The sequence below is a fragment of the Coregonus lavaretus genome (genome assembly GCF_964263955.1).
Source record: "Coregonus lavaretus genome assembly, chromosome: 14".
Taxonomy (NCBI): domain Eukaryota; kingdom Metazoa; phylum Chordata; class Actinopteri; order Salmoniformes; family Salmonidae; genus Coregonus; species Coregonus lavaretus.
In genome coordinates this window covers 16,271,931-16,287,363 of record NC_140001.1, presented here as the reverse complement: position 1 = coordinate 16,287,363, position 15,433 = coordinate 16,271,931, and the positions used below count along the sequence as shown (strand labels likewise).

Genomic DNA, 15,433 nt, shown 5'->3' with positions numbered 1-15,433 from the left:
TATCAATGATATTGCTCTTGCTGCTGGTGACTCTCAGATCCACCTCTATGCAGACGACACCATTTTGTATACATCTGGCCATTCATTGGACACTGTGTTAACAAACCTCCAAACGAGCTTCAACGCCATACAACACTCCTTCAGTAGCCTCCAACTGCTCTTAAACACTAGTAAAACTAAATGCATGCTCTTCAATCGAACGCTGCTGGCACCCGCCCACCCGACTAGAATCACTACTCTTGACGGGTCTGACCTAGAGTATGTGGACAACTACAAATACCTAGGTGTCTGGTTAGACTGTAAACTCTCCTTCCAGACTCACATTAAGCATCTCCAATCCAAAGTTAAATCTAGAATCGGCTTCCTATTTCGCAACAAAGCCTCCTTCACTCATGCTGCCAAACATGCCCTCGTAAAAAACTGACTATCCTACCGATCCTTGACTTCGGCGATGTCATTTACAAAATAGCCTCCAACACTCTACTCAGCAAATTGGATGTAGTCTATCACAGTGCCATCCGTTTTGTCACCAAAGCCCCATATACTACCCACTACTGTGACCTGTACGCTCTTGTTGGCTGGTCCTCACTACATATTAGTCACCAAACCCACTGGCTCCAGGCCATCTATAAATCACTGCTAGGCAAATCCCGCCTTATCTTAGCTCATTGGTCACTATAGCAACACCCACCCGTAGTATGCGCTCCAGCAGGTATATCTCACTGGTCATCCCCAAAGCCAACACCTCCTTTGGCCGCCATTCCTTCCAGTTCTCTGCTGCCAATGACTGGAACGAATTGCAAAAATCTCTGAAGCTGGAGACACTTATCTCCCTCACTAACTTTAAGCATCAGTTGTCAGAGCACCTTACCGATCACTGCACCTGTACACAGCCCATCTGAAATTAGCCCACCCAACTACCTCATTCCCATATTGTTATTTATTTTGCTCATTTGCACCCCGGTATCTCTATTTGCACATCATCTCTTGCACATCTATCATTCCAGTGTTAATACTAATTGTAATTATTTTGCACTATGGCCTATTTATTGCCTTACCTCCATAACTTGCTACATTTGAACACACTGTATATATATTTTCTGTTGTATTTTTGACTTTATGTTTTGTTTTACCCCATATGTAACTCTGTGTTGTTGTTTTTTATCGCACTGCTTTGCTTCATCTTGGCCAGGTCGCAGTTGTAAATGAGAACTTGTTCTCAACTAGCTTACCTGGTTAAATAAAGGTGAAATAAAATAAATAAATAAAAAATTCATAGTTAGTTTTGCATACTAAGTCTTGCATAGTTTGTTTTGTTTCGGTATGTTGCACTGAAAGTGGCTTATATTGGCAATTGCCACAGTAGAGGGAAACGTTGATAATGTTAACTAAAGGGGAAAACTAGAAAGTTGAGTGAAATTCAATCTCATGCTTCTCTGCACGGGCTGATATTTCTTCTGCGCGGCAGTCCCAGGGGAGCTGCGCGCACGCGCACAGCTTAGAGGGAACATTGGTCATTACCCTCACTTTATGGAATGGGTGTGTTTGATCATGGTCACCGAGTGTGTGGGGGGGGGGGGGGCTTGAAATGATTGATGATTGTTGCCGTTTGTTTCCGGGTTCACCTGCAGGACCCTGAGGGGCATGGTGGAGATAGGAATGCCCATAGGCACAGTATACGTGAGTGTGTGTGTGTGTGCATGGGAGTGCCTACATCGAACACATTTCCTGTGGGTAAAAAAACATTTCCTTTGCGCATTTCCTGGTGCTCTCCTGCTCTGTCCTCTCCTGCCCAGCCAGATTACATCCAGGGTTGTGTTCATTAAGCAGCAAAAGACACAAAACTGAAAAAACTGATAGGGACTACCTGGGTGCCGTAATGAACACAACCCAGATTACCTCCTGCCCAATACTTTCAATCATGTCTCCCTTAGTCACATTAAGACAGCATGACTGCAACTAACACAACAAGGCTCACATTACAATGGATTCTCAAATAAGCTGGCCCTGCTAGCTAGCTCACACATACACACTACGCACAGACACAAAGACAAACATACTATGCACAGACAAACACAGACACACATACTACTCACAGACAAACACAGACACACATACTACGCACAAACACACAGACACACATACTACGCACAGACAAAATCAGTGTGTAATCAGAAAGCATAACAGCCCCTGTTTATCATGTCTAGGTAGCTTAACTGAATTGTGATCCATTTATAAAAGTGTCACGCTATGGGTTTGATTGGATTTGGTGCTGGGGACCGCAGCGTTGCCTTGGCGACAACTCCATATGTGAAACGTGACACTGTGGACTGGTGTGGTTTGGGTTTGAGACCAGAAAGCTGCCCAGGCCAGACATGCCCAGCAAATAACTAAAAACCTAAATGTTCCATTGGGTTAAGTGTGTGTGTGTGTGCGCGCGCATAAGGCTTCCTGAGCTCTGTGTCTAAAACGATGAGATGCTCAAACTAAAGTATTTGAATGGTTTTACAGCAGAGCACCAAAAAATACCATATGGTGTAATATCAATTGTACTGTATACAAGTCACTGGCATTGCTAAAGATCTGCATTCAAATGGACATGATGTGTGTCCCTCTGTGTTCAGGGGACAGTGTGTTTTTGACCTGTTCGGGAACTCTGTGCAAAGGTGAAAACTACAGAGTCAGCTCATTTTGAACAAATCCTGGAAGCACGCCTGCTTATCCCTCCAGCCGTGCACTTTCTGCCGGAATATGGAATATGGAATCCCCCCATGAGATGGGTAGTATAAACCGTCACACAGCGCTCCAGTAACGCAGCTACAGATGGAAAACTATTAGAAGTTCCTTTAATGATGCGCTACACACTGTAAAGCTCCCAAATTAGATTATTCTCTTGCACCACCTACGACTCCTTCTCTAGTCATCGTCTGTCTATTCTTTACCAAATTGATTTGGTAATATTCATATTATATTTAACTGTATTTTTACCTGTATTTGAGGTCATGGACGTAGGTACTACCCAGCAGGCTCTGGATGGTTCTCTTGGTCTCGTCCAGCAGGTTCTTGACGGCAGAGTCTCCCACGGCCAGCATGACGATGCGCCCTGCAGGCAGCGACTGGAGCAGCTGCATGAGCCGCCGGCTGTCGTTGCGTGACTCATGTGTGTCGTAGCGCTCGGTGAACAGAACGGCAGCTGTGTCCTGGTCCACCACACGCAGGTTGATGCCACGGCTAAAGTTGCGCTGAAAGGCGTAGCCCCCCGTGGCTAGGCCTGAGGAGGGGACGCTGCGGGTCAGGAGGGTCCACGACAGCCTCTCTGCCCCGTGAAGCTCCAGGGTTGCGCCTCCACGCACCCCGATGAACTTCCGGCCCAGTTCTGGTACTTCCGCTACGGCCTTCTCGTCTGAACGGCCCAGGAGGGTGATGGTGGCCCGGGAGCGGTAGCGGCATTTGGGAGCACCGATGTGCAGCGAACCCCCGTCTTCAATCAGCACATTACGCGTTCTGAGAGTGATATTTTTGGAGCCCTCTGTATTGTCTGCAAAGACCAATCGGCCTGTGGGGAGACAGATATAGGCTAAAACATAAAACAATCACTTCATCAGAGGCCGTATTCTTAATGATGCTTTCTAGAGAATGCCATATTATCCTCAACTTAATCTCGGAACCTAGTGCCAAATATTGCATGCTCTGACTATTTACTTCTGGGGTTGAAATGTGTTCAGATCAGAGAGAGGACCTAACCTACCTCCTGATTGGATGGTTAGCGAGTAGAAGGTCGCAGAAGAGACCAATCGAAACAGATCTCCCCCCCGGACGACCATGGCCTTCTCTGGGTTGTGACCTGGGTTCCAGCTGCTCAGGGAGGGGCTGTGGTCTGGACAGTTCTCTGTGCACACAAACAGGACCAATCAAAGACAACGTCACATCACAGCACATAGATAGAGAAGCTCTGAGATAGAGCAAAACAGGGTATGATAGAAAACTATAGCCAATGACCTATGAGTACTGTTGAGAAATGGGCCTAAGTAACTTAGCCAAGTCCGTATTAACAGCTCATAACATCCTTATACTCACAAAAACACACACTCACCGTCCAACACGTCTCCACTGGTGAGGCTGAGGATGAGGATGAGCGAGAGGAAAAAGGCCCCCAGGGAGACACCGAAGCAGATGAAGGTGTTCTTCCTCCGACTCTGAGCACATTCCCGGTGATGGCCCTCCTCTGATAGGTTAAAGGTCGCCAGGCACTCAGGAGGCGGGCCAATGGGCTTCGGAGGGGGAGGGGGTGGGGCCTTTGCCGGAGGCGGGGAACGGACAGGTACAACCCTGCCTGGGACGTATCCTGGCGACCGGAGGTTACCGTTGGGCGGCGCCACAAAGACGCGACCGGGTCCATCGCTCATCTGCATGGTATCTGAGAGAGAGAGAGAGACTTTACTGTTTACCCCAGGTAAAACTGTGGGGGGTTTATCTGAAATTGACAATTAATCTGTCCATCCAGGACAATCCCCTGGGATTGTTTATTTAGAGGGAGTGACCTTGTCTGCCTTTGTCCAGAGAAATGAAGGAGATTTTCAATGGATTTCTACATTCTGAAGCCATGTTAAAATAGCAGACAGATGGCACCAATTAGAGTGCTAGAGGAAAATGCCCCCCTCACACACAAACACGTCGAGCACATAACGCACAAGAACACACACCCAGAGGAAAGGAAATGACACTACTAAAAACGAGTCTGTGGCACTCCTCTCCAAAACTCCCTTTTTGACACCCCTGACACAGCCCTGTCAGCACCAGTCCCATGCATGAACATCCAACTGTATTCTTTCAATGGGAGGAACATATTACCTATATATGTATATCTGCTTCATACAATCAATACATTCCTTCTATCAGAAATTCTTCGACAGACCACCCTTTAAGTATGGCCACAGATGTGACCCACCCAACTAAGGTACAGAGAGAGTCGAGTGATAGTCTGAAGTAAGCACAGGTGGGCCTATCACTCTGTGTCACTGTTCTGCCCTTGTAGCCATGCTGGTTTAGCTGAGGTGCACAGTTTGTGTTCAGAGCAGCACAAAGACTAGAGGAGCCCTCTTTTCTTTGGAATAATGACTCAGCCTTTCAGTCCTTAGATTGAATCTGGCTGAGGGATGGGGTTAAGGAACTGTAACCCCTCTTAAAATTAATAGACAGCGCTCTATATGCAAGGACTGACAGTCCACGACATCTAAGAGATCGTTTTAAACATATTTTGTTGTTTGTAAACAATCAAGTAATAAAACCTAATATTTTTGGTTGTGTTCATGACAGACATGCTAAGCTCATGAGGCATTTATAAATTCTTCAAGAATCAATAGGTTTCAATCAAGAATTTAAATGACCATTGAACAGTATCCCAAATCCCAGGATATAAAGCTTTAACCACAACAGTTAATTAGCTAGCCAGTTAGCCTATCACACTGCAATAACACTGTACAACTTTGAGGTAAAAAATAATAATAAAATATATGAAATGGAAAATCCTACAAACTATCACTCATAGCACAGTACCACCTTTATTATTGCAACCATGTTTCAACCAAAGATCTTTATAAGGTCAAACTGTAACCTGTCAACTAAGTGAAACTCCATCAGGTATGACCATCAGTGTATGCTCTCTCCAGGCTATTGGTATGGGTTTTATACAATACCCTTAATAAAATAAATTGAGCTGCACACTCATACGTTTTTTTGTGAATAAAGGTACGTGGTGGAGCTTATGAGTGTGCGGCCTCTATTTCTTTTATACCGACTTTTTGCGGCTCTGCACCCCACTTACAGATCTGCGTTTGATCACACTTGACTATACAATAGTGGGATCAATCAAATCAAATACCTATTAATGGTTTGATTGGATTGGTTGATAAATTGGGTGAACAGTAGGCCTTCATCAAATGTCATGTCATCATGTACAAGACATGAAAGGATTAAAGAAGCTGACTGGGCTAATCACACACCTCTGCAACCAAGTAGAGTGAAATACAGTGAAATAGTAGAGTAGCATGAAAGATGTAGGGATGGATTTTGGTCACATTTCTATTTTAAACACTGCTTTACTGTCACACTGTCTCCACATACAGATGGCAGAGACGTTGCATCATTGCATACACACATTAAGTAACTTTTGAACAACATGTAACTTTTGAACAACATGGGTTTGGTTTTATTTTTTTAAAGCAAGACAGCACCAAGCACCCCAATCACACAGCAGCTAGGCTACACTACAGACCGTTTGCTAAATACTTCTATGAAATATTCTATCATCACACAGGGCTGATAGTGGTAGCATTGAAACAATGTGAGGTCTCCTACCTTTCACGGGATTACTCTGTGCCTTCACTGGCCATTCGCTCTCTTCCACACAGCAAGCGTTGTTACGATGCGTTGACTGACGGAAGTCACGGAACGAATAATTAGACAAATCTATAGTTTGCGTTGTGTGTCCTTTTTATACTTTTACATGGTGTTTTCTTTCGGGGCTGTAGAATGCCAGCCCCAGTCCCAGGCGCGGTTTGGAGAGGAAGTGAGGGGAGAGAGTACGGGCTCGTGGGAGGGGCTTGAGTTGACTCGCACTGCCGCCGCCACCTGCTGTAGCGCGAGCGGAGGACAGAGGACATGGCACAGGCACTTGGCCAGGGATTCAGAGAAAACGCATAAATAATTAACGGTAAATAATAAACGGTCAAGTGGAGGACTAGATAAATATATTAAACCCTAACCATAGTCTTATCAGTTCAAACCATAACTAAGGCCAAACTTTATTTCCACATCTAATCCCAGGGCAGCCTAATTTCCAACCCCAATCCAAATGTGAAGACCGATTTGAGAATAACAACCTTGGCTAATGCAGTCTATTAATCTACTATCATCATATACTGTATGTGTCAAATCCGAGGGCCTGTTGTCTGGACCTATGGCAGTCTCTATGGGGGTGCCACAGGGTTCAATTCTCGGGCCGACTCTTTTCTCTGTGTATATCAATGATGTCGCTCTTGCTGCTGGTGACTCTCAGATCCACCTCTACGCAGACGACACCATTTTGTATACATCTGTCCCTTCATTGGACACTGTGTTAACAAACCTCCAAACGAGCTTCAATGCCATACAACACTCCTTCCATAGCCTCCAACTGCTCTTAAACACTAGTAAAACTAAATGCATGCTCTTCAATCGAACGCTACTGGCACCCGCCAACCCGACTAGAATCACTACTCTCGGCGGGTCTGACCTAGAGTATGTGGACAACTACAAATACCTAGGTGTCTGGTTAGACTGTAAACTATCCTTCCAGACTCACATTAAGCATCTCCAATCCAAAGTTAAATCTAGAATTGGCTTCCTATTTCGCAACAAAGCCTCCTTCACTCATGCTGCCAAACATGCCCTCGTTAAACTGACTATCCTACTGATCCTTGACTTCGGCGATGTCATTTACAAAATAGCCTCCAACACTCTACTCAGCAAATTGGATGTAGTCTATCACAGTGCCATCCGTTTTGTCACCAAAGCCCCATATACTACCCACCACTGTGACCTGTATGCTCTTGTTGGCTAGTCCTCACTACATATTATTCACCAAACCCACTGGCTCCAGGTCATCTATAAATCACTGCTAGGCAAATCCCCGCCTTATCTTAGCTCATTGGTCACCATAGCAACACCCACCCATAGTATGCGCTCCAGCAGGTATATCTCACTGGTCATCCCCAAAGCCAACACCTCCTTTGGCCGCCATTCCTTCCAGTTCTCTGCTGCCAATGACTGGAACGAACTGCAAAAATCTCTGAAGCTGGAGACTCTTATCTCCCTCACTAACTTTAAGCATCAGTTGTCAGAGCACCTTACTGATCACTGCACCTGTACACAGCCCATCTGAAATTAGCCCACCCAACTACCTCATCCCCATATTGTTATTTATTTTTGCTCATTTGCACCCCAGTATCTCTATTTGCACATCATCTCTTGCATATCTATCATTCCAGTGTTAATACTCAATTGTAATTATTTTGCACTATGGCCTATTTATTGCCTTACCTCCATAACTTGCTACATTTGCACACACTGTATATATATTTTCTGTTGTATTTTAGACTTTATGTTTTGTTTACCCCATATGTAACTCTGTGTTGTTGTTTTTTATCGCACTGCTTTGCTTTATCTTGGCCAGGTCGCAGTTGTAAATGAGAACTTGTTCTCAACTGGTTTACCTGGTTAAATAAAGGTGAAATAAAAATATATAAATAAATGTAGCGATGTATTCGGAGGTAACCCATCGACCGGGATTCAAACTCAGGTCCGACTGTCAACCCAATACCTTAGCCATTATGCCAAGAGATCCAAACCCATTGACAAGGTTGCTAGGTGTTGCGTTAAGGTCGCTACACTACCCCCTTCCTTCAGGTGCTATCTTGTCCCTACACTTCTCTAAACCAAGTCCCTCACATCAAGTGTACATGCCTCTGCTATGGCCTCACTCGCCATCCCACTACTAACACGAATGTAGTGAAAAATTCACGCATGCAAGAGTACATTTTAGTCATGTAGCAGATGCTCTCATCCAGAGTAACTTACAGTAGTGAGTGCATACATTTTCATTCTTTTTTGTACTGCTCCCCCGTGGGAGTCGAACCCACAACCCTGGCATTGCAAGCACCATGTGCTATCAACAGCACACAACTGACAGGAATGACTCCTGGGTAAATGTCCTGATACAGTGGGGGAAAAAAGTATTTAGTCAGCCACCAATTGTGCAAGTTCTCCCACGTAAAAAGATGAGAGAGGCCTGTAATTTTCATCATAGGTACACGTCAACTATGACAGACAAAATAAGAAAAGAAATTCCAGAAAATCACATTGTAGGATTTTTTATGAATTTATTTGCAAATTATGGTGGAAAATAAGTATTTGGTCACCTACAAACAAGCAAGATTTCTGGCTCTCACAGACCTGTAACTTCTTCTTTAAGAGGCTCCTCTGTCCTCCACTTGTTACCTGTATTAATGGCACCTGTTTGAACTTGTTATCAGTATAAAAGACACCTGTCCACAACCTCAAACAGTCACACTCCAAACTCCACTATGGCCAAGACCAAAGAGCTGTCAAAGGACACCAGAAACAAAATTGTAGACCTGCACCAGGCTGGGAAGACTGAATCTGCAATAGGTAAGCAGCTTGGTTTGAAGAAATCAACTGTGGGAGCAATTATTAGGAAATGGAAGACATACAAGACCACTGATAATCTCCCTCGATCTGGGGCTCCACGCAAGATCTCACCCCGTGGGGTCAAAATGATCACAAGAACGATGAGCAAAAATCCCAGAACCACACGGGGGGACCTAGTGAATGACCTGCAGAGAGCTGGGAGCAAAGTAACAAAGCCTACCATCAGTAACACACTACGCCGCCAGGGACTCAAATCCTGCAGTGCAAGACGTGTCCCCCTGCTTAAGCCAGTACATGTCCAGGCCCGTCTGAAGTTTGCTAGAGTGCATTTGGATGATCCAGAAGAGGATTGGGAGAATGTCATATGGTCAGATGAAACCAAAATATAACTTTTTGGTAAAAACTCAACTCGTCGTGTTTGGAGGACAAAGAATGCTGAGTTGCATCCAAAGAACACCATACCTACTGTGAAGCATGGGGGTGGAAATATCATGCTTTGGGGCAGTTTTTCTGCAAAGGGACCAGGACGACTGATCCGTGTAAAGGAAAGAATGAATGGGGCCATGTATCGTGAGATTTTGAGTGAAAACCTCCTTCCATCAGCAAGGGCATTGAAGATGAAACGTGGCTGGGTCTTTCAGCATGACAATGATCCCAAACACACCGCCCGGGCAACGAAGGAGTGGCTTCGTAAGAAGCATTTCAAGGTCCTGGAGTGGCCTAGCCAGTCTCCAGATCTCAACCCCATAGAAAATCTTTGGAGGGAGTTGAAAGTCCGTGTTGCCCAGCGACAGCCCCAAAACATCACTGCTCTAGAGGAGATCTGCATGGAGGAATGGGCCAAAATACCAGCAACAGTGTGTGAAAACCTTGTGAAGACTTACAGAAAACGTTTGACCTGTGTCATTGCCAACAAAGGGTATATAACAAAGTATTGAGAAACTTTTGTTATTGACCAAATACTTATTTTCCACCATAATTTGCAAATAAATTCATTAAAAATCCTACAATGTGATTTTCTGGAGAAAAAAATTCTCATTTTGTCTGTCATAGTTGACGTGTACCTATGATGAAAATTACAGGCCTCTCTCATCTTTTTAAGTGGGAGAACTTGCACAATTGGTGGCTGACTAAATACTTTTTTCCCCACTGTAGATACTTTTGTACCTGTTTCCTCCAGCATCTTCACAAGGTCCTTTGCTGTTGTTCTGGGATTGATTTGCACTTCTCGCACCAAAGTACGTTCATCTCTAGGAGACAGAACGCGTCTCCTTCCTGAGCGGTATGACAGCTGCGTGGTCCCATGGTGTTTATACTTGCGTACTATTGTTTGTACAGATGAACGTGGTACCTTCAGGCGTTTGGAAATTGCTGCCAAGGATGAACCAGACTTGTGGAGGTCTATACATTTTTTTCAGAGGTCTTGGCTGATTTCTTTCGATTTTCCCATGATGTCAAGCAAAGAGGCACTGAGTTTGAAGGTAGGCCTTGAAATACATCCACAGGTACACCTCCAATTGACTCAAATTATGTCAATTAGCCTATCAGAAGCTTCTAAAGCCAAGCTGTTTAAAGGCACAGTCAACTTAGTGTACAGTCGTGGTCAAAAGTTTTGAGAATGACACCAGTATTGGTCTTCACAAAGTTCGCTGCTTCAGTGTTATGAGATATTTTTGTCAGATGTTACTATGCTATACTGAAGTATAATTACAAGCATTCCATAAGTGTCAAAGGCTTTTATTGACAATTACATTACGTTTATGCAGAGAGTCAATATTTGCAGTGTTGACCCTTGTCACGAATTCAGCCGAGGGTGCCCCTCCTCCTTGCTCAGGGAGGCTTCTGCGTTTGTCGGCACCGGAGTACTAGCTGCTTCCGATCCATGTTTCTACAGTGAGGGAAAAAAGTTTTTGATCCCCTGCTGATTTTATACGTTTGCCCACTGACAAAGACATGATCAGTCTATAATTTAAATGGTAGGTTTATTTGAACAGTGAGAGACAGAATAACAACAACAAAATCCAGAAAAACGCATGTCAAAAATGTTATAAATTGATTTGCATTTTAATGAGGGAAATAAGTATTTGACCCCTCTGCAAAACATGACTTAGTACTTGGTGGCAAAACCCTTGTTGGCAATCACAGAGGTCAAACGTTTCTTGTAGTTGGCCACCAGGTTTGCACACATCTCAGGAGGGATTTTGTCCCACTCCTCTTTGCAGATCTTCTCCAAGTCATTAAGGTTTCGAGGGTGACGTTTGGCAACTCGAACCTTCAGCTCCCTCCACAGATTTTCTATGGGATTAAGGTCTGGAGACTGGCTAGGCCACTCCAGGACCTTAATGTGCTTCTTCTTGAGCCACTTCTTTGTTGCCTTGGCCGTGTGTTTTGGGTCATTGTCATGCTGGAATACCCATCCCCGACCCATTTTCAATGCCCTGGCTGAGGGAAGGAGGTTCTCACCCAAGATTTGACAGTACATGGCCCCGTCCATCGTCCCTTTGATGCGGTGAAGTTGTCCTGTACCCTTAGCAGAAAAACACCCCCAAAGCATAATGTTTCCACCTCCATGTTTGACGGTGGGGATGGTGTTCTTGGGGTCATAGGCAGCATTCCTCCTCCTCCAAACACGGCGAGTTGAGTTGATGCCAAAGAGCTCCATTTTGGTCTCATCTGACCACAACACTTTCACCCAGTTCTCCTCTGAATCATTCAGATGTTCATTGGCAAACTTCAGACAGGCCTGTATATGTACTTTCTTGAGCAGGGGGACCTTGCGGGCACTGCAGGATTTCAGTCCTACACGGCGTAGTGTGTTACCAATTGTTTTCTTGGTGACTATGGTCCCAGCTGCCTTGAGATCATTGACAAGATCCTCCCGTGTAGTTCTGGGATGATTCCTCACCATTCTCATGATCATTGCAACTTCACGAGGTGAGATCTTGCATGGAGCCCCAGGCCGAGGGAGATTGACAGTTATTTTGTGTTTCTTCCATTTGTGAATAATCGCACCAACTGTTGTCACCTTCTCACCAAGCTGCTTGGCAATGGTCTTGTAGCCCATTCCAGCCTTGTGTAGGTCTACAATCTTGTCCCTGACATCCTTGGAGAGCTCTTTGGTCTTGGCCATGGTGGAGAGTTTGGAATCTGATTGATTGATTGCTTCTGTGGACAGGTGTCTTTTATACAAGTAACAAGCTGAGATTAGGAGCACTCCCTTTAAGAGTGTGCTCCTAATCTCAGCTCGTTACCTGTATAAAAGACACCTGGGAGCCAGAAATCTTTCTGATTGAGAGGGGGTCAAATACTTATTTCCCTCATTAAAATGCAAATCAATTTATATCATTTTTGACATGCGTTTTTCTGGATTTTTTTGTTGTTATTCTGTCTCTCACTGTTCAAATAAACCTACCATTAAAATTATAGACTGATCATTTCCTTGTCAGTGGGCAAACGTACAAAATCAGCAGGGGATCAAAAACTTTTTTCCCTCACTGTATGTTCTACTTGTTTTGTCTGTATTAGTCTCACCTGTTTCCCATCATGTAATTATGTCTTCCCTATTTAACCCTCTGGCTCACACTGTGTGTTATGCGTGTTTGTTCATGTTTTGGTTGTCGTATGTGAGTGGGTTTGTTCCTCCCTGCGTGGAGGTATGTTCATTAAGATACCTACGAGTAAAGTAAGTTTTTCTATTAGACCTGTGTCCTGCGCCTGACTTCGTCCTACCGCATTACACTGACGCCTTGACAACCCTTCTTTTTCAAGACCTCTGCAATCCACCCTGGCATGCTCTCAATTAACTTCTGGGCCACATCCTGACTGATGGCAGCCCATTCTTGCATAATCAATGCTTGGAGTTTGTCAGAATTTGTGGGTTTTTGTTTGTCCACCCGCCACTTGAGGATCGACCACAAGTTCTCAATGGGATTAAGGTCTGGGGAGTTTCCTGGCCATGGACCCAAAATGTCGATGTTTTTTTCCCCGAGCCACTTAGTTATCACTTTTGCCTTATGGCAAGGTGCTCCATCATGCTGGAAAAGGCATTGGTCGTCACCAAACCGTACTTGGATGGTTGGGAGAAGTTGCTCTCAGAGGATGTGTTGGTACCATTCTTTATTCATGGCTGTGTTCTTAGGCAAAATTGTGAGTGAGCCCACTCCCTTGGCTGAGAAGCAACCCCACACATGAATGGTCTCAGGATGCTTTACTGTTGGCATGACACAGGACTGATGGTAGCGCTCACCTTGTCTTCTCTGGAAAAGGTGTTTTCCGGATGCCCCAAACAATCGGAAAGGGGATTCATCAGAGAAAATGACTTTACTCCAGTCCTCAGCAGTCCAATCCCTGTACCTTTTGCAGAATATCAGTCTGTCCCTGATGTTTTTCCTGGATAGAAGTGGCTTCTTTGCTGCCCTTCTTGACACCAGGCCATCCTCCAAAAGTCTTCGCCTCACTGTGCGTGCAGATGCACTCACACCTGCCTGCTGCCATTCCTGAGCAAGCTCTGCACTGGTGGTGCCCCGATCCCGCAGCTGAATCAACTTTAGGAGACGGTCCTGGCACTTGCTGGACTTTCTTGGACGCCCTGACGCCTTCTTCACAACAATTGAACCTCTCTCCTTGAAGTTCTTGATGATCCGATAAATGGTTGATTTAGGTGCAATCTTACTAGCAGCAATATCCTTGCCTGTGAAGCCCTTTTTGTGCAAAGCAATGATGACGGCACGTGTATCCTTGCAGGTAACCATGGTTAACAGAGGAAGAACAATGATTTCAAGCACCACCCTTTTTTTAAAGCTTCTAGTCTGTTATTCTAACTCAATCAGCATGACAGAGTGATCTCCAGCCTTGTCCTCGTCAACACTCTCACCTGTGTTAACGAGAGAATCACTGACATGATGGCAGCTGGTCCTTTTGTGGCATGGCTGAAATGCAGTGGAAATGTTTTTTGGGGATTAAGTTCATTTTCATGGCAAAGAGGGACTTTGCAATTAATTGCAATTCATCTTATCACTCTTCATGACATGGAGTATATGCAAATTGCCATCATCAAAACTGAGGCAGCAGACTTTGTGAAAATTAGTATTTGTATAATTCTCAACTTTGACCACGACTGTATGTAAACTTCTGAACCACTGGAATTGTGATACAGTGAATTATAAGTGAAATAATCTGTCTGTAAACAATTGTTGGAAAAATTACTTGTGTCATGCACAAAGTAGATTTGCCAAAACTATAGTTTGTTAACAAGAAATTTGTGGAGTGGTTGAAAAACGAGTTTTAATGACTCCAACCTAAGTGTATGTAAACTTCCGACTTCAACTGTATGTGTATTGATTTCAGGCGTCAACACCCTGCCCCTCAGAACACTATCATCAAGGGCCAGAAAGTAGACACTGTAGACAACGACAAGTATTTTGGCACAAATTATTGATAACTTTGAGCGTAACACTGACACGTGTAAGAAGGGCTAGCAACACCTTTTTCTGTCTCAGGTAACTGGCAAAGTTCCAGGTAGAGAGGTCCTTGATGACACTTTTATAAGTTGTACATAGAGTGTTTTAAAATTTTATTTTATGCACTAGCTAGAAATAGTGAAAGTGGGCAGTAAGATCACAGGTGTCCAGCAGAGTAGTCTGTCTGATCTGTACAACACAAGTGGTGAGGAAGGCAGAATCCATGCTGTCTGACTGTGCCCACCCCCCTACACCATGAGTTCCAGGTCTGGCTCCCAGTTTAGATTCCCAACTGTTAAGACTAACAGGCACAAGCACTCCTTTACCCCATGGCCATTGCCCTTTTGAATACAGGGAAGAGGAGGTAGGCTAGGGATGATGAGGATGATGATGACGTTGATGTTTTTGTTAGTACATTGTTGATTTTTGTTCACGAGATGATCTAAGAATGCACAGAGCACTTCACTTATTAGGCAACTTTTGCTTGCTATACTTTTGTACTGCTGCTAATGTCAATCACTAGAAGCCTACTGTATATATTTCTATTGATGGCTGTCAGCCCTATGACTTGATGGACTAACCCATTGTATTACCTAGAACTGTGTCATTGTGATCCATGTGGATTCTATATGTTCAATGTTATTTATGCTCCTATGCTGAAAAACCAATTGCCCTCTGGGACAATAAAGTTGAAACTTGAACTTGCCCTCTACCCATTCAGTACACAAGCAAAAAAGATCAGGCGTATTTTTTGTTTCGTTTTTATT

At 44.3% G+C, this 15,433-nt stretch overlaps 1 protein-coding gene across 1 annotated transcript in view; it reads right to left on the bottom strand.

Annotated features, from left to right (window-relative positions):
• The window catches only part of LOC311141793 (cell surface hyaluronidase-like), a 40,481-nt gene extending 34,054 nt beyond the window's left edge, over positions 1 to 6,427 (bottom strand). Inside the window, exons 1-4 of the mRNA XM_084177255.1 lie at positions 6,358 to 6,427; positions 4,094 to 4,417; positions 3,749 to 3,889; positions 2,989 to 3,556 (exon numbers count right to left, since the gene is read on the bottom strand). Coding sequence (XP_084033381.1) covers positions 2,989 to 3,556; positions 3,749 to 3,889; positions 4,094 to 4,412 — 1,028 coding nt within the window. The 5' untranslated portion in view covers positions 4,413 to 4,417; positions 6,358 to 6,427. The remainder of the gene's footprint in view (positions 1 to 2,988; positions 3,557 to 3,748; positions 3,890 to 4,093; positions 4,418 to 6,357) is intronic.
• Between the last annotated feature and the right edge of the window lie 9,006 nt (positions 6,428 to 15,433).